This window comes from Alligator mississippiensis, chromosome 2 (assembly GCF_030867095.1).
Source record: "Alligator mississippiensis isolate rAllMis1 chromosome 2, rAllMis1, whole genome shotgun sequence".
Taxonomy (NCBI): domain Eukaryota; kingdom Metazoa; phylum Chordata; order Crocodylia; family Alligatoridae; genus Alligator; species Alligator mississippiensis.
The window spans coordinates 54,360,378-54,388,325 of NC_081825.1; the positions used below are offsets into that span (position 1 = coordinate 54,360,378).

The window sequence follows — 27,948 nt, forward strand, 5'->3', positions numbered from 1 at the left end:
TCCATACAAAATGGGTGAGATTTGTATTTTGCTCAAATGCAGTTCTGCCTTTCGGGAGACATATTTAGGAGTTACCTTTTCTTTGCGCAGTGTTTTTTCTGCAGTGACAGCAGGCAGTGGTTTAGTGGCAATTTTATAATCTAGCATTACAGTACATTATGTACAATACAATAGGGCTTTGCAGAGCTGCATCTCTTAAGAAGCAGAGGATAGATGTAGTTTGCTCACTGCAGGTTGTAGTAACTTTCTTTTGCTGTCCGTCTTTCATGAGTCTTCACCATCAGGAAAACATTCAACTTCTTTTTAACAAGTTAAAAAAAAGGTTCAGGAAGAGTAATAAACCAAACACATTTTTAAATATGATAACATTTTCACCTATGAAATACTCAAGTTCTTATTGCTTTTCACTCACTCCTTATGTTATATATGTAATTCTGTGTGAAATGCTACAAGAACATAAGAGCCTTTTTAGTTATATATTATTTCATATTTTTCTTTCTAACATGCCTTATTTTTACTCTCATTTGAGCAAAAACAATTGTAAAAGATAAGCCTTTTCACCACACTATTATTAGTAAAGTTATCTTCCTGTTTTTATTTCATTATCATCCATTAAGCAAATAAAAGGTAAAGCACATAATCTAATTTTGTTAATGGAGCTTAATGCAATTCTAGGACTATAAATAAATAAATAAACATGACAAAAATATAATAAGGTTACCACAAAGTACATTTCAGAAAACAGTTAAAAGTGCAAGAAGTCCGTAAAATAAAGCACAAGGATAAGCAACCAGAAGCTGCTGTCTTTCCATGGCCAATGCAGATGTAAAAATTTTGGAAGCTGAAAGACTGCACCATCCAATAATAATCAGAGCTAGCAATGTTCCTAGTATCCCCCTACCAAGAAAAAAAAAAAAAAGAAAAAAGAGTCCATTGGTTATTATGTATTGAAGGAAATCTTATCAAACTCTAGCTCATGTTTAGCTTGCTGTTATTAAGGCTGTTGTCACTGGTAAAAGTGAGGAATGACTTATGTAATGAAAGTCAAGGGCAAGTTACAAATTAAAATACAACATCAAGCAAAAAGCTATTACTTCATTTTGGATGAAAATAGCAGCTGCATCAATTGTATTACTTGGACGACTAGAAAGCTTCGAGCTAATTTGTCTGGGGCTGCGAGAAAAACAACACTGTGAGCTTTTTAATTCCAAAAGTGAGCAGAAGTCCCCTAGCAGCCAAAATAAACATACATGAGATGCTGTGATTTAAATGATGCTACAGATTTGCTGTTTTCACCGGGGCAGCCTGATGGCCTAGAGGCAGTGCATTTTGTTTTGTATGGCAGGAACAGGAACATACTCGGACCTTGAGAGAGACAGAGCCTTGTATCACTCAGGAATTACAACTCTGCTGGACACAGAAGGGTGTTGACAGGCTCTAGGGCAAGACCCACTGTGATGAATGACCTTTTCAAAGGATGTATTTTGGGAGAATGTAAGAGAGGAAAAAAAAATCACCAAAGCCCACAGCCTACAAAGGCTTTTCTCCTTAATCCTAGGGTTTTTCTCTGGACTAAAAAAAAGGAAGAGATAAAATCTATCCTACCCCTTGGTTGACTAAATTGTCTTAGGACCAGTTTTTGCCAGTGCTGCAGGGCAAAGTGGCTACATAGCACTCGAAAATCTGATGCAATGGTCCTGTGAGCCAGAGTCTGCTGAAAGACTTGCATTGAATCCAAGCCAGATATGAACAAGGTATTGCAAATAAATAATGTTTCACACATACTTTATTTGCATTTTGCATTTGCAGTCTGCTTCTGTAAAATGTATGAGTTCATTCACATAATATGTTGCCAAAGTACATAATAAGATGGCTGTGTTTCACACTTTCCCTATGTCAATCTCAAGGACTTTCAGGATAAATAGAGCTCTTCCACTTACTGAATGGTTGTGTTAATTCCATTCTTCAAAAGTATCAACAGAATAAAACCAAACATAAAAAGTACATCAGACGTATTTACTTATCCTCATCTATCACAAATAATCTTGACTAAATTAGTTTGCTAACTAAACCAGCATAATGAAACCTATTTATTTCATTTATTTATTTTTGTTAGTGTAATCAAGTAAGTTCACATTTTATTTCTTGGAAATGTAGTTCCAAATCCCATAAGGTACTTAGCACCTTCAGTTCCTGAGGACTGCAACAAAATTTAAGGTCACTCAGTGCCTCATTTGATTAACTCATAAAAAACCAGTATGCTAAGAAGCCAAGCATGATATTATATCCTCAGTCTAAATGCTACTTTAATCCTTCACCTCGATTTTCCACATTCAGAATTATCCAGTTTCCTAGATCCTGCTCTGGACTGAGAAGCAAGGAAGGTGGCATAGCCGGCTGGAAATTCATGGTTTGTAAAGATGTCTTCTGAAGCATGTATTAGGGGTGTGCTGGAAGAGGAAAAAGATGTAGCAGGAGCATGCTGTACAATGGCAATTTCTAGCTAATGTAACTTTTCAGGGGACTGTTATAAAGTGTGGTTGATGTGTCCTGTAGTGCGAGCCAAATTTTGGCACCAGGACTGATAATGAATGGAATAGCAAGGTAGCATTAAGTCATCCTTCACCTGAAGAGTTAAGAGATGCTTCAGTGCAGACAGAAAGGTACAATGAAAATGCCATGTATATGATTCCCTGAAGGACTAGGTAAGTGAGGGCATCTTTACACATGTTCTGGGGTGGGGAAAGGAGTGTGGGGAGCACTCTCTGGAGACACTCTAATTAAAGCGCCCACAGCATCTCAAGTATTCATCTTCCTACACTTCAAAATGGCAGCAGGGGCACTAACTAAAGCTTGTTCAATGAGCTTCAGTTAAAGCATTCCCGCCATCATTTTGAACCATAGGGATGCTGAATACATGTGACACTGAAGCTGCTGGAGCGTGCTAATTAGCACACTCCAGCAGACTTGATTAGTCCACGTCAGAATAGGTTCATAGATGTTTAGGGTGGGAAGGGACCTGAGTAGACCATCAAGTCTGACCCCCTGCCCTGGGCAAGAAAGAGCGCTGGGGCCAGGTGACCCTAGCCTGGTGCTTGTCCAGTCTCATCTTAAAAACCCTCAAGATTGGGGACAGCACCATCTCCCTCGAAGCCCATTCCAAATTCTGGTCACCCTTACTGTAAAGAAGTTCTTCCTGATGTCTAACCTAAATCTGCTCTGTGTCAGTTTGTGGCCATTATTTCTACTAACTCCAAGGGGTGCCCTGGTAAACAGATCATCTCCTATTCCTTGCTGTCCCCCCATGATGAATTTGTAAACAGCCACCAGATCCCCTCTCAGCCTTCTCTTGCAGCGGCTGAAGAGATCCAGGTCCCTCAATCTCTCCTCATAGGACCTTATCTGCAGCCCCCTAACCATCCAAGTAGCCCTCCTCTGGACCCTCTCAAGGTTTTCCACATCCTTCTTGAAGTGCAGCACCCAAAACTGAATGCAATACTCCAGCTGTGGCTTTCCCAATGCCGTATAGAGATGTATAACAGCTGGCTCCAGCTGCTAATTAGCACGCTCCAGCAGCCTGAGCAGGTTATGTCAGGCATGTGGATATGGACTGTGAGGGCCCACTGAAGCATTTGAGTGCTGGGGTGCTCAGCTTGAATGTGGCGATCTACATAGGAACACTGAAGGATGGGTGACAGCTGGGGGAATTAGTAACAGATTCATAGTCTGGACCTGTGGACAGCCTGGATTTACCAATTTAGAGCCCAAAGGTAGAGGGTCTTGCAGGCCAAGTCCACTGCTCATTCACACAGCCCATAGACATGCTCACAACAATATCTTTGCACCAACTGCTTCTATCTAGGATTTAGGATTCCAGTCCACTGCCCTATGTTCATTTCCCTTATTGTGCATCCCAAGTAAAAGAGGTGACCTTCCTGTTCTGGGATTTGGGGGTTTCCTGAAAGAAAAAGATAAGTCTGCAGACTGTTCTTCCAAGTCCATTCTGACCAGAAACTAATTCCCTTAGAATAATTGTCTAATCAGCTTGTCACAAAGCACACTACCCTCAGAGACTGGCATAACCAGAGCTTTGGAAAATACAGTTTTGTTTCACAAAATATTGGCATCCAAATATTGGCCAATCCTTTTGTACCATCTTGTTTCCTTCTTTAAATACTGCATCACCAGCAATTAAAATGATATGGCTGTTTTTCCCAAAAATCAAAATGTGGAAAAGATGTATATTTTTCACATGTTTATGACAACAGCTTTCTTGCTAAGAGCATGGGCTTGATTTTAGTTAGAAAATGATCTGTTTTTGTTACATGTTTTTGGACATTACTTTTAGTACCTCAAGAAGAGGGAGGAAGGGAGAGCACTGGCCCCCTGATAGTCCAAGGGGGAAAGCTCTATGTAGGGAGTCTGGTGCAAATCCTGCACAGGAAAATTCCCCACCTTTCCACCAGTCAGGGGAGGAGCATTCTTCTTCTGTAGTGGGAACCTTCCCAGAGTCCCAGGAAGGTTGCCTCCTGCGGAGAAGGCTCCCCACCTGCCTGTGCTTCTCCCAGTGCACCTGAAGGAGTGTGTGTGTGGGTGGGTGGAAGCATGCAGCTACAGAACAGTCCCCTGCCCCCATATACCCATTCCCATTCCTCCATGTGAGAGGTAGGGGACAGCTGTGCAGCAGCTGCAAGTCTCCCCAGGTTTGGAAAGGCTTGCTGCTGCTGGAAAACGGTCCCCTGCCCCTTCATGCTGCTCTTTTCTATCTGGAGGAGTACATGGAGTCAGGGCTATTCTCCTGACATGGAAACCAGGAGGCTTCCTGCCTAATCAGCTGTTTGATAGGATGGTGGGGGACTTTCTGCAGGGGTGTAAATCCTCCTTGAGCTCTGTGGCAACTGCGGCTTTTCAGCAACTGGCAACTGCCAATTGACAGCCTGCTCTCTTTCCATCCAGGGTGTCAATTAATAGCCCCCCCCCCCCCCCCCAAGGGAGAAGGTGGCCCAGGCAGCAGCACTCTTGTGCCTGTTGGCTAAAGAGCTGGCCCGTGGAGCTCTTCAGGCAGGGGGCTATATCACAGGTAACCTCCAGCTCTCAGGCTATTTTTCAACCAGTTTCCAAGAAATTCTTATTAGTAGAAATGAGCTCCTGTCCATGGACTTAGTATGTATAGTACTTCCCATGTTAAGTAAAGAAGCACAAGATTAAATCAGTATCAGGAGAATTCTTTGAGAAATTTATTTCAGATAACATCTGCAAGGTTTTAAGAATTACCTACAAATTTCTCCAGAAAGAGTTACTCTACAAAGTATTTATGGGCTTTTAAAAGTGTGAACTTGCAGTAGTTTTACAGCATATTACAAATGTACTGTATTCACTTAGGGACTGTCTGATACAAACAATAGCACCCTGATCAAATGTAACAGCTGCTTTGGAGCTAAACCCATCTGTCCTGTAACTGCATGTGTGCACCTTTTATAAATGTGTATTAAATAGGGTAACCAAGTAAATACACATTTTGTAGAAACAACAGAGAGTGAGTGGCTCCTTCAGTGCTTTTATTGGCTGTCATGGCAGAGAGAGCTTAGAAACACTTCAATACATGGATCATTGCCAGGCTAGACCATAATAGCTCCATGGAAACGTGAAGCAAGTGGACTAATTCAGTGTGCTAAAATCCTTATGCCAGCAAAAGATGCTGAAAAACAGTATACACAACTACTGCTCTTCTAAATAAAATAAGTAGGGGCAGCTATTCAATTTCCAGCTGCATTCTACTCACTATACAAGGCACATCCCACACCTTATGGACTAGTACCTCACAAAAATATTAGTTAAAATTCTCTCCTTCATATTTGTGAAGCAGGGAGTTGTTATTTATCACATACACTGCAATGCTGCCCCAGGGCTATAATCAGGTGCTAGGTCTCCTTCTACTTGGAAGAGTACAAACGTGGAGGCAGACACAGTCTGTACCTCAAAGAGCTCGCAGTTTAAGAGGGAGGAAGGAAAAAATCTGAATATACAGACGTTTTCTATACATACATATTTAGCTATATGCACACACAAACTTCTATATAAATATTTGGTTACATTTACCATTTTAAATTACATTTTAGATCTGAAATTACAGTTTCTTAATTAGAGTAATAAATAGATTTGGAATTGTCAGCATTTCCCTGCCACCACCTTGCTTACTGTCCCTTAGTCTAGTAATGAAGGGTTAACTGATGTTACAACAGATCTTGAGAAGGAACAGGAATGAAGAGAGTTGTTATTGAAGGAAGATGTAATGACACAACCATTTATACAAATCCATTTAAAATACAAAACCAGGATTCAAACCACTACTGGGTCTGGATTTACACAACAGAAAAAAGGGGTTCTCTGAAATCAAAGCCACTCTCAGTTGTGACTGACTGTCAAAAAAGGGGTCCCCACCCACTGGATTCAAATTTACCAAACTTTGGGGTCACATACCTAAACCCCTCTGGGCAATTCTAGAACCCAAATCACCTCTGTCCTCGTTTTGTCTATCTCTACATGAAAACACCAATCTTCCGTTTTTTGTTCATTCCGGTATGGATATTTTTCTTTACATTTTTGAAGGCAGAGTCACCCCAAATCTTAAAAGGAAATCCTTCATATAATACTGCACTTCTTAATTACTGTAATCCTTCTGGGTTCTGTCATATATGCTGATACTTACTGTAGCGAGAAGAAGATTGCACAGCTGGACAGAATCACCATGGGTAGCAGGCAGTAGCCCAATACACTTGCAACACAGCCATATGAGACTCCTGCTATGCTCATCAGGTTCAATAAAGCATGTATTCCTAGGCATCCGATAGCACTCATACCATACACATAGCCAAAGTGAGCTTTTCCTGCCTGAAATAAATATGAGTCAGTACCAAACAGCATTATCATACTACTAATTATGAAACACTAGGAGAAAACAGAATATAAGGACTAGGCCTGGTCCACTTTTGGCTTACACAGTTTGACATTTACAGGCCAGGTACAGACGTTGCACTTTTACCAGTGTAAGTGATTGGAAAATGGTCTATACCCATAACAGAAGTTCAACACACAGGACTAGTCTATACCTGTAACATAACAGAAGTTCAGCACACAGAGACTGGTTTAAAAATGGCAGAACCTCAGTCTAACATCTGCACCCCCTCCTCCCCCGCAAGAGCAAATATGTGTTCTGTTCACTACCAATCTAAACTATGCCACTTAAAGAAAACTGCATCACTTAGATCAATTCTGCCTCAGGCTTTTTGAATGTCTGTACCTATCCAAAGTCTACTGACTTTTATTATTCCGGTTTAAGTGCAATCAGAATCCAAGCCAGTATTTTACAAGGTTTTGATCTGAAATAAAATATCCCAAAAGAAAAAATGTCATATTTGTTTTAAATTCACAGGGATATAGAGCCTGATTCTGCATCACCTTCTATTAGTCAGACTCCAAGAGGCAGGTATTATTTAGGTGACCTCACTAGCACTAGTGAGATAAAATTAAGGACCTGAAAATTTGGACTGAATATCAGAAAAATAGACAAATGGAGTGAGGCTGTAGAAAAGTCTGCCAAGAAAATAAGTGGAAGCCCCATTACTTGAGACATTTCATGTTAGACTGGACACTGGGAATGAAGGGATGCTTTTTATAGTTATATATAACTATTTTGTAAACAAGAAAAGCCATGATCTTAGTACAGAGAAATACTTCTATTTACATTTCATACTGAACCATGGACCCCAGCCAGACATTTCTAATATATATTTTTGTTACTAAACCCAAATACTATCTAAGCTCATCAAAAGGAAGTGAACCTTTTGTGAACTTTTAGGCTCAGTACAGACATTCAAAAAGCCAGAGGTGGAATTGATCTAAGTTACAGTTTTCTGTAAGTGGTGTAGTTTAGATTGGTAGCAAACAGAACAAATTCACCCTTTGGTGGGGAGAGGAGGGAGGACAGGAGGGGGAGAGGGCAAATCTTAGACTGGGTTTTGCTATTTTTGAACCAGTCTGTGTGTGCTGAATTTCTGTTCTGTTATGGGTATAGACCAGTTTCCGATCACTTATATCGGTAAAAGTGTTGTGTGAACCTGGCCATTTTTATGGTGAATTCCTTCCTCATGTGTAAGTTAAAAGGTGCCCCTGAACCTAAACTCAGCATGTGTACCACTGCCACATCACTGTGATCGGCTTCATGTAAAATGTTAATTTCTACATTAACCTTTCTAGTACCTGTCAGTTCATGTTCTTTTTTTTTTTGTTGTTTTTTTTGCTCCACTTAATGAGTGATTCTCCAGCCCCTCTTTTTAGACTTTTTCTTTTGTCTGAATTTAATGCTTGTGAAAGGTACCAGCCTGACAGCTCTGGAGACTGATGTCTTCTAATTTATCCACAAAGCAAGTACAATACAGGCAGCAGTAGCAATAGGACAGATTTCCTCACATTGCTCCAGCCCCAATTTAGAGAAATCACCTCTAGACATAAGAGGGTTAGTTCATTTCCCATTAAATCTATGGTCTCTCTTAAGCTACTAGGAAGTGAACTACTGAATACCAACTGTGAGGATAATACTGCGATTTTGACACCCACACATTTGAAAGGAAATATAGCTCAAAGATGAAGTCTGTAGTCAAACTTCTACAAAAAGAGAGAAACTCATCAAGGCAGGGCTTTGTTAGAGGCTGGCTCAAGACTGTGAAAAAACTCCCATAGAAATAAGCGCCACCAAACCTCACCTGCTTCATTGTCATTGTAAGGTGAATTTCTTTGCTGTTATCTTCTTTCACTATAATAAATACATGTTGCTATAGATGTGTGTGTGTGTGTGTGTGTGTGTGTGTGTGTGTGTGCGCGCACACACAAAGTCAAATAAAATAAAAAACCATACCATTATATGCCCTTCCCCCATGAGGAGAACAATCAGAGATAGATGCATCTGATCAGACTCTAGAGTTACTTATAGTAAATTTAATTAGAAATTCAGAATAGAAATGATTAGGCAAGTACTGTTTCACCTATGGATATTAAGGAACAACATTTGTCTATATACAGGGCTTATACAGTCCTCATTACAAGGTGCCTGAGCATTTCACAATCTTTAATTCATTTAACCTCATACCACTCTTCTCAGGTAGTTAGTGCCTCAGAAGACTGAGGCAATAGAACATAGCTAAATGTCTTGCCCAAGATCACACAAGAAGTTTGAGTTGGAAAAAGTTACTGAAACCAGGTTTTTCAAGTCTCAGTCTAGCACTCAAACCAATACTCATCTCAGTTCATGTCTTTTAAACCAGCGCAACCTCACTGAACTTAGTGAGTTTACTTGGAGGTAATTGAGAGCTTAGGGCTTTAAATTTCTAAAAAAGAATATCTGCTTGGCAACATGAGAAGTCCTATTTCTTAGGTACAAACTCCCCTGCTGGCATTCAAAATACTGGGAACCTCTAAAGAATTAATGAAAGCTGCTTCATTAAAGAAAATTAACGAGAACTAGCAATACTGAGGGAAAATACTACTACATCAGACTACTAACTACAATCACAGTCATTAGAGGGTTTTAATAGGTTTAACATTTTCAATTGCTGGGGCAGTATTTCCTTTAGAACAACTAACAGATGTTGTATCCTAAATAGACACAACAACCACCAGCAGCTAATATTTTACATTGTTTGTTTCAGAACATTTAATTAATTGACAGAGCTCTATTTAGCAGCTTAATCTAAGATTAACAAATTATGAAGGCAGCAACGAAGGAAAAGAGCATATCAGCTCAACACAAATTTGGTGTACTGTTTGATATGCATGGAATTTATGCTAGGTGCAGTTGAAAGGGAAAAAAAAAGGTTGTAAATTAACACAATATTCCCAATGTCTTTTTGACCTGCTCCATTTAACCCTATTGATTTCCAATCTATGGTGATATATGCAAGATCAGAGTGGGCCCCCATTATTTTGGCAGAATTGGAATGGATGTATACTAAAGTGATAGCACTAAGTATTCTTGCAGAAATAATAAAATTGAAGTAAAGTATCAGTTCTGACCCTGGCCCAAACCCAGGACAAGGATCCAGAGCCAGAAATACTGCTGCCACTGTTGCTGCTACCGCTGCTGCCTGGCTATGAGTAAGTGGCTTCAGGAGGAGCAAGGGGCTGGGGGAACAGGCGCAGGGGGCACAAGTGCTAGGGAGGCAGGTGGCAGTGGGACAGGCATCAAGGAGGGCAAGTGGCAGGGGGACAGGTGGCTGCAGGGTAGATGTTGGGGGGCACAGGAACTGTGTAGCAGAGAGGCAAGGGGCAGGCCTCCACCCCCTGATTTCCCTACTGTAGTGGTGGTAGGGAAAAATTTAAGATGACCTTCCAATAATTAGATTCTATATGTGGAAAATTATAACAAATTTATAATTTTCCGTGCATAGGATCTAATTATGGGGGGGGGGGGGGGAAAGAGGAGGAGGAGAGGGGTTGTCTTAAATTTGAAGTCATCTTGTATTTGGGCAAAGATGGTATTTTGTTTTCTCATTTACTCCAGTACAAAGTGGATGCAAATGCTACCAGTGATATATGTTCATGGTGAAGTATGATTTAGTAACACCTACTTTGCATAGAAAACTAATTACAAAATATGCGGGACAGTAGACTCATGTCCCCAACCCTAATGCTGCTCTCTCCTCTCCATTAAAAACTAATTTAATGGACACTGTTATTATTGCATCTGCAGTGCTGTTGCCCTAATTAATAACATGAGAGGGGAATCAGGCCTTGCTCCCATGCTCCAAATCCTTACCGTTCTCTTCTTCCTTGTCTTATCGTGCTCCAAAATAACTGCTACCAATATTTCTGCATATTTCTGAAGTATTTCTGAAATATTCTGAAGAATATTTCTGCATATTTTTCTGTAGTAAAGAACTTGAAAAAAAATGTAATTTATAATTCTTTTCTGAAAAAAATGCCTTCAGCCAAATTATATTACTAGTGCTATTAGAAGAGAATTATTCAATACCAAAAAGTATATCCTAGCTTTCAAGGCTAAAAAGCTAGCCTGATATCAAATATCAGTGCAAAAACCAAGCAACTCCAAAGAGTAAGATGGCACTTAAAGTCCTATATTCCAATTGGTAGAAAGTTATATTAGCGATCTAACACAACCACATAGGTTTTAATTGTTTTTATTCACTGAACCATTAGGCATGATTCACCATTGCATTGCTGAATGTTATGGACATACTGGACTTGTGCAAGCCTAAAACAACCTCTCTGACATTTCCTCTCATCCGCTCCTTTTCTAAATGCTCCCCAATTTTTTTTAAATATAATAATATAAAGGTAATAACATGTCCCCTCCTTTTCTTGTTTCTCTGGAAACCAGTGACCTTCTACCTGCCTCTCACTTTCCTTTTCTGGGAGTTTCCTTCCCTCACCCTCACTCTTCTACTTCCTTCCCTTCCACCTTTTCAGTTTATAGTTATTATAATAAAATAATTGTATTATAAAATAACACATTTTACATCTCTCCTCAGCTTTACTATTACAAAGCTATTTCCATAGGGAAAAAAGTGGAAGGCAAAGAAAGGAGGAGGAAAATGAAGAGAAAAGAGTTATATCCATGCCTCTTTCTTTTGTTTAGGCAAAAAAATTGAAAAAACAGCATTAATAAAGTCAACAGAGAAGTATGGCAGCTTTAGGAAAATAAAGTATTTTAAAGATTTTTTTGGAATGGTTTAGATATAAAAAGTGTTAAGAAATCTTTCCTCTCCCCGAAATAATATTGAAATGACAAATTTGTAATAGTGATAAAATGCTATAGGTGTTATTTTGGGCTGGAATAATGTAGGCCTTTCCTGTACACATTCTGCAAATGTACAGAACACAACCTGCATAAAATCTCTCTGCCTCTCTTTATATATTATGTCTCTACAAAAAAGTGTGTGTCCTGCCCTTGTCTTTTTATGGAAGCAATAATTTTACCTGTGTTAGAAGTAAAAATTATATTAAAAAAATTATAAATAAATTGTACAGCAGATATGTTCTTATATCCAATCTGAATGCAAGCTGAAACAAACCATTTAATTTGTACCTGCATAGCATCTGCCCAAACTGAACCAGTGTTATTGTACAGGCATGAAAATGCTTAAAGCATTCATAACTTTGCCATACTGTACCAGTAGCAGTGTAGCACCAAGAGTCAAACAGAAAACTGTAGGCCCAGTCATGTCTGTCTCATTCATAATGCTGCCATCTGCTGGTTTCATTGGGTTTAGGACAGTTAATGTTTTTTGCCATATATGATCAAAATTGATCCCAAGTTCTGCAACAGAAAAATTCCATAATTGTTTATTATTTTAAAAGCCTTTTTTTTTTTTTTTTTTTTTTTTTTTTACACAGAAATCACTAGAAACCATGAACCCAAAATAAGAAAAATCAACCTCTTGTCTGACTAGAGGGTTGAATGCAAGAAAATGTATTCTTTTGCAGAAAAGATTCTCTTGCCTTTTCATGCATTATATTTAAGACGAATTCCTAATTCAGAATTATTGTAATTAAATTATTAAATTAAATTGTATGCAATGGACAAAAACAAAATACTATCAACACTATCCACTTAATGTTTGGTTTTCCAATTGAGAGAGAGACATATATACACATTATATACATTTCTAACCTTATTAAATGAGACTTTGAATAATGTGCTAATTAGCAATACCTGCAAAATTCAAGGAATACTGAGGACAGAGATGCATGCTTTAATTCTGGTAAATATGACACAAGATGTTTCTTAATCCTGAGTTGCTAGAGGCATTTTTAAAAATGACACTTTGCCCTTCAAGGAAAAGCAATAACAACTTGTGCAGCATTTAAGGGACTTTTACAAATATTTCTATGGAAGCTTTGTGATGGGCAAAATTTTACCCCACTGAAGTCAATGACTGCAGAAAGATTGCAGCTCCCAGGAGCAACATTCCTCCTGTAATGCTCCCACAAAGAGCAAAAACAGTTCTGGAATGAAGCTGCTAGCAGCAGGGAGGGCTCCATTCAGAAAGCAAATGTCCAATTTCTGCACTGTGCCAGCTTATTTTTGGAGCCAACACAAAAACCAGATTATATAGTATGCAGCTCTCTACATTGTTTTTAATTATACTGCAATTATACTATATATTTCCAATTATACTTTAATTAGAAGTAGTCAGACCCAAAACCTCAGACGGTAACATCTCTAGAACTTTGTGGTCAGAACAGTTTTTATTTTAATGTCAGTCTACAGTCCAGCCACCAGGTGAGCTGCACGTGGAGATGGAGATCTAACCTTCTATGTTCTGTTTCCAATAGGCACAAAGTGAGTCCGCTTCCATTGAAGTCAAAGGGAAATGTTCTATTGACTTCAGCAATGCTGTCTGGCTGAATGTAACTAGGATTTACTTTACTAATTATACTAAATCCATTACAAATAAGTCTCCAATTTTAATCGCATATCTATGTGTTGTCTTTAAATCATCAGTATGTTTGTTAACTAAAGAGTGGCCTGCTAATTGGTTACAAGTATCATGCTTGGATCATAGATTTTTTTACAATGAACCATGTCTTTGTGCAATTAAATGGCCTACCACATGAATGTATGCAGGTTATGAGAACTTTCTCAAGCTTTCTATTTAAATGAGCTCTCTTGAGTCTTTTTAACTAGTAAATGTATTACTAGATATGCAAGCAAGATTACAGAAAGTGTTTATAGGTATTCTAAAATGATATAATGCAATATAAATATATAGAGAAAAACTGTTAAAAAGTCTGAGTACAAAATTTATTGTTATGCTGTCATCTAGTGGTAATAAAGTATATGCAATATGTGCCAAAATACAAATTAATACTCTTATTTTTTATGCAAATTGTGGCACTTTCTTTTCAAACATAAATATGTACCTATGTCAAAAATACAAAAGCAACAAATCAACAATATATTTTTCTGATTTGACAGTCTATGATTATTATTTCTTAAAATACATCAGTAAAGATTTTGATTCTTATTGTCAACTAGCAAGATGTTACATTCCATGTATAAAGTTTACATATGTATACTTTGTAAGCATATGCAAAAAGAACTCTCATTTAATTCTAGGTATGCAAAAACAAGTGTAAATGAAGTGTGGTTTTGTTGTTTGGTTGTGTCCATTTGGAAAGTAGTGTACAGCTTAATACTGATTGGTAACTTCTAGTTTAAAGCACGTCCTAGTACCCGTCAATATAGGCCCTGGTACAAAGGTCTGTTCCCACAGTCCAGATTACAGGACCTTGGTCACAAGTCTTTCTAGTCCTCTCAATTGGATCCTAAAACTCCCACTAACTAGGATTTGGAGCTTGCAACAATGCAGGATCAGACTCCCGATACAGCTTCAGTCTTTGGGATGGAGGACTGTCAGATGACTTGTTCTTTCGGACATAGAACAATTGTGAGACTTACTGTTAGATACAGTGGCTCTGCTGCACAGCAATGATTCTCTAGTCAGTGACATGAGTTGGTGAAAAATATAGACACCTAGAAACATGATAGGTTAATATTGTTAATAGATGAACTTTTACCTTCTAACAAAGGCGGTTCTTCATCAAAACTGCTAGAAGAATTAGAATGCGATAAAAACTCTGGATTGTAGGTTGGCTGCAAAATCTGGCCTGTGTAATTTTGAGAAGATGGAATTATTTCTGGAGAAACAAATGCAGCAGGTTGAGGCAACTCATCTATTTGGTACCTATAACAATAAGCATAGTCATATATCTGGGTAAGACGGACAATTTATAATAAAGTAACTTCACAATAGCTAAGAGTTGTGCATTAATATGGTTACCAGATTGCCTAGTCCCTTTTGTTTCTATATGTTACTTAATTGTGTTGTATCCCTTCATCATTAACTGTGCATTTCTAACAAGCCCAATGAATGAGGAAGGGGTCCTCAAGAAAACATAGTCTTTAATATAATGGTTGCATCTGTATGTGCATTTATGTCACATTAAATTTACTATGCAGTAAGTTACTGTGCAGCAAGCGGAACATAGGCTGTCATCTACATGTGCAGGTGTGAAAGCACAATAATGCTGTGTGTGGTTTGACTTGGGACTAAAGTTAGTCCGAAGTCAATCCAAACACACAGTGTTACTGCACAGTAAAGTGTCGACACATGCATTACTGCACAGTAACTAGTCAGGCATAAGTTTGGTACCTGCAGGATGCCCAAGTCAGCATAAGTCGCCATAGTTACTATGCAGTAAATGTGCATGTGTATACATGCCCACTGATTACAAAATATGCACACAATGGGGTATGTATGGTTGTGGGGACAATTATAATCTAAACATTCCTTAAATACTGAGTTTTTTCACTCTGTAGCCTGACTTTTCTCATGCGTTTAGTTTTCTAATGGAATAGCTCTACATGTATCTGAATGTACAGTTGTATTGAATACAATGTAAAAGTCGTTTCAACAAACTAGCAATATGTGCAAATAAAAATCAGTTATAGTCACACAATGCTCAACCAATTTTCTAATTATAATTATATATTGTATTTATAGTTCTATAATGCCTGGAGAATCCAAATAAGTTTGAATCCTCAGCCAGTCTAAGCACATTCAAGATTAACTCCAAAGACCTTAAGGAAAGGATTATTATTCCCATGCCACATATGCAGAACAATATGCAGGGAAAATAAGTGACTAATTTAAGGTAACCCGGGAAGTATATGGCAGAACTGGCAGCTGATCTTAACTATTTCCAGTCCACTGCTTTAATCCTAAAATCCTTCTTGTAAAATGGGATTTTCCACATGGAGATGGCCTTCTCCATATATCTCCTCCATCTTGGGCTGAGTGGAGGAATCATCCCTCCCTGTCTGCTCTGCTGTTGTTATACATGGCTGAGGAAATGATTGGTTGAAGGCAGAAGGGGAGTACTTACTTTTGGCATGTGTGTCATTCCCTTCAGAGATCACCAGAAACGTAATGTAATTTCTATTTGAGGAGTTCTTGAGTAGCTGGGGTGTCTATCCCATAAGCAGGATGGTTTCAGGGACCTCAGTAGATTGATCTTGTCATAAGGGCCAAAGTAAGTGGTGAAAATTGCCACTGAATTGAGTTGGTTTTCTGTGGAGCACTTCTTATCTAAAAATGTTGGGAGTGGAGCTGTTACCTGTTCCCTGAGTATGGAGAAAATGGCAGAATTCAACTGCCATCAACGAATAATTTTTTTGAAAATTCCTTTATGGGAACCACTCAGTGTTTTCCTTCTCCTAATGCCGCTTCATCCAAAAAAAAAAAATAAGAGTCCCACAAATGTAAAAAATCCAAACAACACAAAACTTTTGTTCTCTGTCTCTAGTGCTACTTTATAGTATTCTCTTCACATAAAACTTTAAATTCAATTGAACGCATCTTTTTTCCAACAATTTAACATTGTAGTTTGTTGTTAATTTGATGTTGAATTAAAAAAAAATAAAAATCAATATTTGCCTTCTATCTTTCTACTTACTTTCTGTTTCCATAAAGATTTTCATTGACCTCAGAATGATTGTACCCTGGTTCTTGATTATCAATGGTATAGCTGGACTGGTAAAAGTCTGAATGAAATTGTTCAAAGTTTGACATTCTGGGGAAAAATGATTTAGAATACTGATGAAATAGTGCTAGATAAAGTAAGTCATTATTTTAGAAAAGTTATAACCCAAAAGAAAAAAAGAAAACTACAGGATTGCAGGCTTAAAAAGATTTCTTTTCTCTAAATGAGCTTATGCCAATTTGAAGTGGCAGAAATAAACTCAATTAGTTTTTCTTTAGTATAACTACAAAATAATTTCTCATCTGTTATCATACATGCTATAGATGCTATTTTTTAAACAAAGACTAAAAACCTACTCTTAAGCCTTACCTGACTTCTTGACACAACAATTAGTCATTCTTGATAGATATTTCCAGTAAATTCTAGTTGAGAAAAAACTATATCCCATTTTAAAACAAAGCTATGGCCAAATTCAAATGTGATACTAATTAGCAGATGAGCTATATCCTCTGCAGAAAAGAACCTGGGGGTTACAGTGGACATTAAGCTGAATACAAGCCAACAGTGGGCACATCTACGTGATATGCTTTAAGCTCAGTAGACCAATTCTACTGCATGTTAGTGTGGCAGGTAAAACTTGTGCTAATCCACAGCAGATTTAGTCATTGTGCATTAATGTGACTAAAAATCCCAAAAAGTTTGTTTGCACTAATGCACAGTAGCGCCGATTATAGCACATTAAGTTGGTACCTGTCATTACAGGTACTAAATTTAATGCATCATAATTACAGAAGATTAACAGAAACATAGATGCGTCCAGTGTGCCCTTGTTGCCAAGAAGATTAGCAGCATACTGGGCTGCACTGGTAGGAGTATTGTCAGTAGATCAAGGGACGTGATTATTTCTCTCTATTCAGTACTGTTGAAGCCACATCTGGAGTACTGTGTCCACTTTTGGGCTCCCCACTACAGAAAGGATGTGGACAGATTTGAGAGTCTAGAGGAGGGCAACAGAAATGGGTAGGGGCTGGGGCACATGACTTCTGAGGAGAGGCTGAGGGAACTGGGCTTATTTAGTCTACAGAAGAGGAAAAAGACTGAGAGGGGATTTCATAGCAGCCTTCAGCTACCCCAAGGGTGGTTCTCAGTGGGGGCAGATACAGAACAAGGAGCAGTGGTTTCAATTTGCAGCAAGGGAAGTTTAGGTTAGTATTAGTTTAGGTTAGATATTAGGAAAAAACTCTCTCTAGGAGGGTAGTAAAACACTGGAATCTCCATCTGTGGCAAAGTGGGAGCTCCCCACGCCCCAACCAGCCGCAGTGCTGGTCTCCCAGTCTATCTTATCTGCTGTGCCTTGCTGTTAAGTAATTATGATCTTAAATAGGTAGGAGGTTACCCTTTCTGGACCCTGGTATCTAGGGCCTTGAATACACATTCCTACCTCTCATAGGTGTTTCTAACAACCTTTGTAAAGCTTCGGCCTGAGGCTGGGTCCAACTCATTACAGTATTAGGCCTCTCACGCTGCTCTTGCTGGGCCTCACCTCGTACCACCTCCCTTTTCCCAGGGGTGACACTCACCCAGTCCTATCCTGAAGGGTCCTTGGGCTTGATTCCCTTCACTCCCCAGCCAGCAAGCACGGGGCCTTTTGGGCATCTCCCACTGTCCTCATCTGAACGAGTGCGGGGAGCTCGCCAAATACTGTACAGACTCTGTACAGGCTCTGCCCCTGTCTCATAGCCAGGTAACTTCCCCCAGCTGCCTGCCATACAGGGCTGCTGACTCACCCCCTTATTTCTCCGCAGCTTCTCCTCTGCCACCCTTCAATTGGCCTCAGGCACCTGAAGGCTTATCTGGATCTGATTTAGTCCCCCAAGTTAACAGGACTTCAACTTGAGCCCCCCCTTTCTCACAGGGCCTCAACTCATGCCCTGTCCTTGCAGGGCCTCTACTGGTTCTATTCCTCAGATGCAGCCCTGCAGGTGCCTCTCTGCATCTTCACTTCCTCTGAGGCACATACTCCACCCTCTTCTCTGGGACCTGAGGCTGAAAACCCCTGCACGCTCAGGTGCCCCTCATTGGTGTGCCTGGCCCACAACTCTTCTTCTCTCCCCAGGGTCTTACTCCCCACCGGCTTCAGATGGCCACAGCCATGCCTGGCCCCACTACTCACTGTGCAGGGCCTTGCCCCCACTGGGCTCTGGTCCCCCACCTAGGCAGGCATGGCCCTAACTACCTCCGATGTTGCATTACCTGCCCTAAAGCAGGGGCTTGAGTTAAGGTGCTCCTCCTCATCTTTCACTGGGACAGTAACTGGTTTGGCACTTCTTCTGCTACACCACCAGGAGCCCCACCAGACCACCCGTCCCCAGCAGGGTGCAGTTTCAAGTGACACCCAGGACCAGGAGCCTCTAAGCCACCCCATAGTTCCTGCCATTACCTCCATGTTGTCTCTGGAGCAGCAGCTCCGCTGGGAGATTTTCCTTCCTCCGTGCCAGGCAGCAACTGCTGCCCCCATCCCTGCTGGCCTGAGGCTTAAGATGGCCGCTCATCAGGCCTGGCCTGTACCTGCCTGCTGCCTGCCCAGTTCTTAAAGTGGCAGAGCACCATGAGTGCTCTGACACCCACCTTCCCCCTTAAAATGGTTCCTGGGGAGGGCTTTCCCTGATGCTCATCCAACAAGCTTTCACAGAGCTTGCAACATCCCTAAGTGGCGAGCACCCCACCGGTGCTCTGCCACACGGCTTCCCCTTTAACTGACTCCCCGGAGTTTCATCTGGCCGCATTCCCTGCAGGCCCTTCTCCAGCCTGCTGCCGCCCACTCTACGTGGTGAGCACTCTCCCAGTGCTTCGCCACACCATCCTTTGAGGTTTTTAAGACCCGGGTAGACAAAGCCTTGGCTGGGATGATATAGCTGGGAACGGTCCTGCTTTGAGCAGGGGGATGAACTACATGATCTCCTGAGGTCCCTTCCAACCCTAATTTTCTATGATTCTATTAATCTACTGCTTAAAAGAACAATGATTTAGACATCAAAGCTTTAATTATTTCTAACTATTTATGTTTTGATATGCTACACAAGTATCATGAAGTAACGTACATTTTAACCCTAAAGAAGAGAAAGTTTACACAACTTGGGTTAGCTAATATCTGCTGATCAGTATTCTAACTACAATACTTAAGTTACATATTTATTTTGAAATTGTGATCTAAGTGGGACCAAACAAAAATCAGATAATAAACTAAATATATAAAAACAATTAGTTGTGCTGGTTTTAAGCCATTTTAACTCTGGATTTATAGCAGCATAGAATCCATTTACACCTTTATTTTATATCTAAATCTAGAATCCTGGTTTGAAAATGGTTCCTCCTCTTGTGAGTATGGTTCTGCCTGGGAATAAACATTTGCACATGAGGAAGCTTCCACAGAAATGGTCATGTAGATTAGCGACATTATGGGTCAGAGGTTGTTTCTTATTTGCTCTGTAATGTGTCAGGCATATTTAAAGCATTATAGATATTAAATACTCAATAGCATAGTGAGGTATATGAATCTACATGAAGTTAAATGCACACTCAAATTCTTATGTTTTATATATTAGTTTCAAACCTGTCATCCTTATCACATTATCTTAAATAAAATTACTCCAAAGATTATGGAATGCAGGACTGAGGCTGTATTATACTTACACATGTATTGAAGCTGCTTCAATGCACTGGAATTACAATGCATCAGAGCAGACTCGATTAATCGAGTCTGCTGAAGCATGGTAATTGCCGTGCTCTAGCAGACTCCAGCATCATGTGTCAGTACCCCTATGCTGAAAAAAGGCCTCAGGGGTGCTTTAACTAAAGCTTGTAAAACTAAAGTTCATTCAATTAGCTTAAGTTAAAGTGTCCCTGCTGCCATTTTTCAGCATAGGGACGCTGATACACATGATGCTCCGGGCACTCTAATTAGAGTGGCTCCTGGAGCCACTCTATTTAAAGAGCCCATTGCACAAATGCTGACTCTGCTAGACAAATGGGGCATTTCTACATGTGCTCTGGGAGGTGCAAGTCCCAAAAGCTTGCAGAATTACATTGGTGCTTTCACATTCAGCAATTAGAAAATACAAAGTTGGTGAATTACTACTACTTACTACTCTTAAGTACCAGTCACCTGTGTGTGTGACTGGATGTATACATTTCTAAAATATTTCTGTACTTATGAGGTTAAACCTAAAACTTACAAAATTAAAACATTTAAAGAAGCTAAGCAGCCTGACTCATAACATGAGCATGTCAATATTTCCTGTAGTCTTCAGCTTGCTCTGATTCCCCCAATGTTTCATATACTGAATGCAAATTATGCTTCTCACTCAGGTTACTGTATAATTGCTGTTCCCCTCCCCCCATATCTTACATTTATCAAGCAAATGTGGTGTTTCATAGAAATGTTATTTACTTAAATAACTTTAGAAGTAAAAGTTATGACAAATTGGTAATTTCTTGGTGTTCTTGAAGTGCTGCATATTCAGGAGTTTCAAATTCTATCACATAAAAGGACTAATCTGCTAGGACCCATTCCTTCAGCATTGAAAGGAGCAGTTACACCATATATCAACACTACCTTCTTACTAGTAAACAACACATATAGATTTTCCAAATTTTGGAGAAAAGAATTTTTGTTAGCTAAATTTAGTAAATCATATGTGTTTTTATTAGAAATTGGATAAGACTTATGAATTACATGCATTAGGAGTAAGGCTATCATACGTCATAAATCCTGGAACATCTTATTTATTTTTAAAAATATTTATTCATAATTCAGCTTTTGAAGCACATTGATATATTTTGCAATGTTCTCATATATGAAATAACTTCATAATCCATTTTATAACGTATACTAAAATGTATTATAATCTAAAAACATAATTTTTTTTTACAAACTTGAAACTCAAATTAAATTACATACCTTTGAATATATCAGGTGAAACAATGCCTCCTGTACATGAACTTACATATCAGAAAAAACCTAAAATATTCTCTTGCGTTAACAGGGATGATCTTGTACTATTTATAATGTTCTAAATTTGACCTGTGAACACATGCGTGCAGCTGAAAAAAGACCCGTCAGTATCATGGACAACATTTAATACCATCTGCAACAGTTTACAACCAAGTACAGAAAGCAGAAGTGGTTAGCAATCATTGAGTTAAGGCAAAACAACCAAATTGCTATGCTTTTAATATCCAATTTTAATCTAAACTATAAAAATTGAAGTCTGTTCTTTAATATATATGTGCATTAAAGCACCCATTACAATAGTGTCTTGTTCCTCAGCTAAGGCTTTAGGTGCTTCTAGATACAATATTAATAATGTATATAGAAATGTATAGATGTAACTTTGATATATACAGGTTAAATGAATATTTCGTAGTCTTAGGCACTATGAAACTTTTAGTATGGTAACAAATCCCAAAGAAAGCTCTTTATTGACATGTATTTTAGCATCAGATACTTAACCAATTACAACAATCTCTGCCTTTTCTGGGTCATTTATCAGATGGCTTCTTGATGAGCACTAGGGCTGATTAATTTAAGGAACAGGACATTAAATGGGATATATTCCTGAGTCATTAATCCATGCCTCAGGTGCATTTTAAATTCTGAGGTTGAAGGCCAAATGAGTTCAATTTCATGAGAAGCATATTCATAGTCCATTAATACATGCCCGATAGTGCTTTAAAACTGGTAAAATATTGTGCGATTTGATTTAAAAAAAAAAAAAAAAAAAAAATCAACAAATTACGCTCTCACCAAATATACACCCCAAGAAGACTGGTTTAGAATTGAAGGATAGAAGAAAATAGTAGAAAGCCATATTTATATCTGTTGTTTACAAGTAATTTAAATTGAACAGCCATTGGTTAGGCTTCCTCTTCTGCATCTAAGTTTCTTTTCTACCTTTAGTGCACCAATAGCATTCAACTGTGTTTCTCTTGGCAACCATGTTGCAATTCAGCTACAGTAGTTAGTAAAAACTTAGTCTGGATGGTGTGTGAACTTTGTATAACACGAGCTTGATCCAGTTTATATTCAAATCAATGGAAAAAAAAAACTTCCATTAACAAGCGCTAATGTACTTTTGGAAGGACAAAGTTTAAAATTCTGATCCATTTCAATCTTGTAGGAAGCCATAGTCTAACTTCCAAGGCTTTGTTTAAATAAGAAGATGAGACTGTTAAGCTGGGTTGGGGCTGCCATAGTTACTCATTATTCTATAATTAATATCAGAGAACCATGTTCCCTCATGCATAGGTATCTTTTGAGTTGATTTAACTACCTTCATGTTTGATTTCTTTTTTTTAAAGCTAATGATAATCTGTCTTCATTTTTATTACTTTGAGGACTGCATGGATCATGCTAGTGTGTGTGTGTGTGTGTGTGTGTGTGTGTGTGTGTGTGTGTGTGTGTGTGTATCTTTGCAATTGTGTGACCTGACTTAATCAAAAAAGTCAATTGGGGAATAGCCAGATCAGGGAACAAAGGTGCTTTTCTCTAGATAATGGCCATTTACATCTTAGAAGAGCTATGGCCTGCATGCTAATAGACAGAAAGGATGTAAAACTCTTAACTGACAGCCGACTATATTCCAATGGGAGGAGCTACTGACAGGTGTATCAAGCAAAGCACCAAGGCTTCACAGTCAGGTGTCAAGGGAGAGAGGATTCCAAAGAGAGATAAATAGCTCTGCCTCCACTGAACTGCAAAAGAATGATGAAGAGATATGGAGAGGGTATAGCAGAAACTGGGAGGAAGGCAAGGTCCTTCAGAACAGAGACAACCAAGGACAAGATACTGTGGTACCCCTGGGGTTGCTGCTACCTTGACACCAGGCTTTCCCCTATCCCTGGCTCCACCTCACCTCCAGTCTCTCATCTGCCATGCCTTGGATATTATTCTGCTTGTTGTCAATGGAAGTGGTCCTTGGGTCCTAGGGTAACTTTGCTGGTTGCTTCATGTGGGGACCTGCACTCCCCTTCAAGCACTTCCCTTTTAAGAGAGTGCTCTTACAGGCTTCTGAGCATTTGTTGGAGCCTCAGCTGTTGTGGCCATGGCCCACTTTTTCACTGGCCATATCCCCAAGCCTTGGCCTACTATTTAGAACCTCATTCCTGCTTTAGTAGCTGCCCTTCCTAGGGGTTCAATCTTAGTATCAGCCTCCAACCCTTAACTCAGGGGCTAGCTCCTGGAACAACAGTGCCACCCAGGCATCCCTGTTCATTGCCTCCTCTGTCCCTCTATCCACAACCCAGTCATCTGGTACAAACAGAACAAAAACATGAGCCAGCTACTTCGTAAGATAAATAATTTTCCTCCTAGGGGTAAATGTTGCCTTTAGGCTTTACCTCTGTAGGAGCCTCCTTCCCTAGCTCCCCTGGATGGCTTGCATACCTGTCTGTCCATTGCCAGCAACCCCTCACTCCCAAGAGATGCTTTTCCTGCTGCAGACAAGAAATACCCACTGCACAGTCAGAGACTGGACTTGTATCCCCAAGCCCAGTCTACTTCCAGTCATGTGCTCAGGTCTTCTGCACCCAGTGACCAGGTGCAGCTAATTGCTTCATTAGCCAAGTTCCCTTTTTAGTCCCAGGCCCAGTTCCTCATGGCTATTACTTCTGACTGCCCTTCTTGGCCTTGAGTCCCTCATCTTCTCAGGCCTTTCTAGTAACAGGATCAGGAGTGCCCTGTTACAACACCCCAAATCTCAGTGGAAAGTGGAGAGCCCCAGAAACAAGCAGCTTCCCTTGGAGTACAGCAGTAGGGTCAGACTGCTAGAAACACTGACAAAAATCACTAGAAGGCTTCTAAAAGGTAGAGGCTAAGTACAGACATTTGGGGCATTAGTGGAAGGTCAACTCAAATTGGCTGTCCAGTATCAGGTAAGTCAGGATAGGGGAGGATGGGTTGGGGGTCTAGAAGGCTGGAGGGGATCAGGAATCCACTGGGGGGATGTGGGGAGAAGTGTGATGTGCTGGTAGGGTAGGGGAGGCAAGTCTGACCCAGAGGTGGGGTGGGGGAGCAAGCACAATACACAGGTGAGGGGAGGGGCAGGTGTAACCTGAGGTTGGGGTGGGGTCCCCCCAGAGAACATACACCTCCATCCCTCCCCCACTGGGACTTACTTGCTTGGTTCTGGCAGCGATGAATGTTGATATGACTGGCTTGTGGGATGGCGGTGGAGAGTAAGGAGCTGGGATGGGGGTAGGAAAAAAAAAAAAAAAAGACCAGTGCAGGGGAAGGAGAGAGTGAAAAGAGCAACCCTGGGGCTGGGGCCAGTGGTTGGGCTTTCCTAGCCCTGGGGCTGCACAAGGGAATTAGACAGAAGTTCCACACACTGATATGACTTATATTGAATGTGTCTGATACTACATAGATCCAGGTTTATCTTAAACTGGGTTCTGCAATTTTTAGACTGGTTTGTGTACATGGAACTTCTGTTCAGTTACAGGTTTAGACTGATTTTCAATCACTGAAGCCAAGTCTGTTAAGTGTAAAATTGGCACTGGGACAAGCTAAGTTTTAATTGGGATGTCATTCTGAACCCGATTTAACCTCCCAAATATCTGTACTTGGAGAGAACAGGGCGAGATATAGCTGGCTTTTTTTCCTCGTATTTGTCTCTAAACCTACCAGATACTTTTCTTATACACAAAACAGGAAAAAAAAAAATCATATAATCTGTTCTCTTTCATATTTCACAGCTTGTTTTGTGATAAGGTGATTTCAAGGCAGCTGACATTGAAGTATATAATTTCCACAGAGACAGGGATCCATCTTCATTTTCATTTGCATACCCAGGGAAAGAGCTGGTAGGACTCTCCTCTGTAAATCTGTAAGGACTGGTTAGGTCAAGGTCTGGTTGCAGCCTCAAGGATACACAGCAAGACAATGCAAAATGAGTCTGGAGTGAGTGCCTATACACATGCAGGGCAGATATTTCCAAAGGCACTGTAAGTTTTGCGTTTTACCTAAAGCACTGTAGGTACAGTGCCTTAACATTTGATAGACATTTCACAGTTTGCTGCAAGGTTCAGGCCTGCTTAAATTCTGTAGAGTAGGAGGCAGGGGGTGCCAGATACTGCAAAATCTTCATGACTGACTGCATTGCTTGTAGAGTGAGTGAGTGGAATGAGTGAGTGATAGAAGCCATCTCCCATGGTATTAAAAAAAAGAAAGAGAATAAAATCAACCTTGTCCATCTTGTTTGTCATTTTCTCAACACCCTCCTTGGGTAACCCCCAACACACCTACAGGTTTGGCGGCACCAAACTGACTAGCACCACAAATGAAAGGGATCTGGGGGTAACAACAGACCACAATATGAATGAGCCAGCAGTGTGATGCTGTAGCCAGCAGGGCAACTAATACTCCAGCATGCATCAATTGATGCATCTCCAGTAAAGCCAAGGAAATGATTCTTCTGCTCTACTCAGCACTGGCGAGACCATAGCTGGAGTACTGCATCCAGTTCTGGGCACCACACTTTAACAAAGACGTGGACAAGCTTGAGAGAGTCCAAAGAAGAGCCACCCGTATGCCATACAAGGAAAGGCTGAGGGATCTGGGACTCTTCAGCCTGAGGAAAAGAAGGCTGAGAGGGGACCTGGTAGCAGCTTACCACTACACTAGGGGAGTACATCTAGGGCTTAGTGAGCAACTGTTCACCAGGGCACCTGAGGGGAAAACTAGGAGTAATGGCCATGAACTCCTGGAAGATGGATTCAGTCTCAACATTAGGAAAAACTTCACAGTCAGGGTGTCCAGACCGTGGAATAATTTCCCTCCAGGAGTGGTGCAATCGCCTACCCTGGAAATCAAGAGGAGACTAAGCAGTCATCTTGCTGGAGTCACCTGGCCCCCAGTTATCTTTCCTGCTTGGTGCAGGGGACTGGACCCAATGACCTTCCAAGGTCCCCTTCCGGCCTTACAATCTATGAATCTATATGTAGACTTGGCTTTCACTTTTGCCTGGTAAGTGGCATAATGTGCACTCCAGTTTCCAACAGCTGTTTTTTGGTGAGTGTTGTATGCAAGAAGTAGTTTTAATATAATCCTTATTATTTATTCAATTAAAGTATCTGATGACAGAAAGTCCTTGTCTAGAATAGTTTACAATATAAATAAACAAAGAAAAGGATAGGAATGAAGTAGAGAGGGAATAGGGCCAGTGCTACTTAAGCCACTGGTGTGATATGAAGAAACTGGGCTGCTTATGATGCCCACATCATCATGTGGGGAAGCAGGTGGGAAGGGACTCAGGCTGCACAAGTTGTCTGCATGATGGGAAGGCCTGCAGAGGGACCGTGTGCGGCCCTGGGGTCTACAACCAGCAGAGCATGCAGCTGAGGGGTCCATGGCCTTTGCATTTCCCCACTGTCCAGAAGCTGGACAACCCTTCTACCATGTACATGCCTAGTGCCATCCCCAGCACAATCCCCAGCACGCCCGGAAGTGGACTAGAAGTACTTCCAGTCCACTTCCAGGTTCGCCACTGAGTACACTCTTGTGGGACACCCCACGCGCCCCAGGATCACAGCGTTCACAAACCATGCTGGTACCTTGAGGTATGTAGAAAAAAAAACAAAACAAAACTTTTAAAGCTGTGTCCATGTCCAAATCGCTGATTCTCTGAATCAGCATTGAATCTTCAGGTTTGAATTTGGCTGAATCAAAGTCAGAGAGTGATCCAAATCAACAAATGGAATCACTGTCCCCAATTCGGGCCGAATCCAAATCAAATAGGATTTGGAAATTGTACACCTCTAAAATGCAGGCACCAAGTTCTCTAGTGACTGGCTTTCTGTGCCTCTCTCAGATACCTGACTCGGTGCCTCTCTCCTAGGTGCTTGCTGCACCCCTCTGGGCTCTACCAGATCATATGCCCTCTCTCCAGGCACTGATGAGGCCTCCAAACCTCCCCTTCTAGCCTCATCCCAATCCTCTGTGGTAAACATGAACACAAACATGAGCCCCTAGGCTATAACTTAAATACTAGCAATAACAACAGTGCTATTCCTCTTTAAGGGGACAAACTTCCACTCAGAGTAACATGCCTCTATTCTAGGTACCTGGGAGACTCCCTGTAGTCATGTAGCACCTAGATAGCAGAGTAGGCAGTCCTGGGAAACCTAGGCAAGCAGCACCAGGTCTCAAATTCCTTCAGTAGGCAGTCACTCCTTCCTTGTTACCTGCCAGAGAGAGAATATGTCTGCTATCTTCAGCCTGGGCTTATATATCCCAGAATCCTGTCTCCTGCCGGTCAGATGATGTTGGCAGGTGTGACCAATCACTTCCTTAGGCTGTTACCCCAGCAACCTGCAGCTAGGGAGCTCTGC

General features: G+C 40.5%; 1 protein-coding gene across 6 annotated transcripts; it reads right to left on the reverse strand.

The window, feature by feature from the left end:
- Positions 1-568: 568 nt before the first annotated feature.
- Positions 569-27,891, reverse strand: YIPF7 (Yip1 domain family member 7). 6 transcript variants are annotated; one of them, XM_019481104.2, is made up of 7 exons: positions 27,682-27,891; positions 16,534-16,650; positions 14,596-14,685; positions 12,186-12,331; positions 6,710-6,891; positions 2,319-2,450; positions 569-897 (listed from the first exon to the last, which is right to left on the reverse strand). In XM_019481104.2, exons 1-7 carry the CDS (start codon positions 27,701-27,703, stop codon positions 735-737), a joined length of 852 nt encoding a protein of 283 aa, XP_019336649.1. In that variant the 5' UTR covers positions 27,704-27,891; the 3' UTR covers positions 569-734. The 6 variants fall into 6 exon arrangements, with proteins under 6 accessions (XP_019336649.1, XP_019336638.1, XP_059577662.1 ...); XM_019481093.2 differs by having other exon boundaries at positions 14,596-14,762; positions 27,682-27,859; XM_059721679.1 differs by lacking the exon at positions 27,682-27,891 and adding an exon at positions 19,001-19,204.
- Positions 27,892-27,948: the final 57 nt, after the last annotated feature.

Coding starts and splice junctions, on each gene's coding strand:
- YIPF7 (XM_059721679.1), bottom strand. CDS start 19,112: ATGAGCGGCCATCTTAAGCCTCAGGCCAGCAGGGATGGGGGCAGCAGT. Junction 16,651..19,000: donor GCTCCAGAGACAACATGGAG/GTAATGGCAGGA, acceptor ATTTTTCCCCAG/AATGTCAAACTTTGAACAAT. Junction 898..2,318: donor TCTGAATGTGGAAAATCGAG/GTGAAGGATTAA, acceptor TTTTCTTGGTAG/GGGGATACTAGGAACATTGC.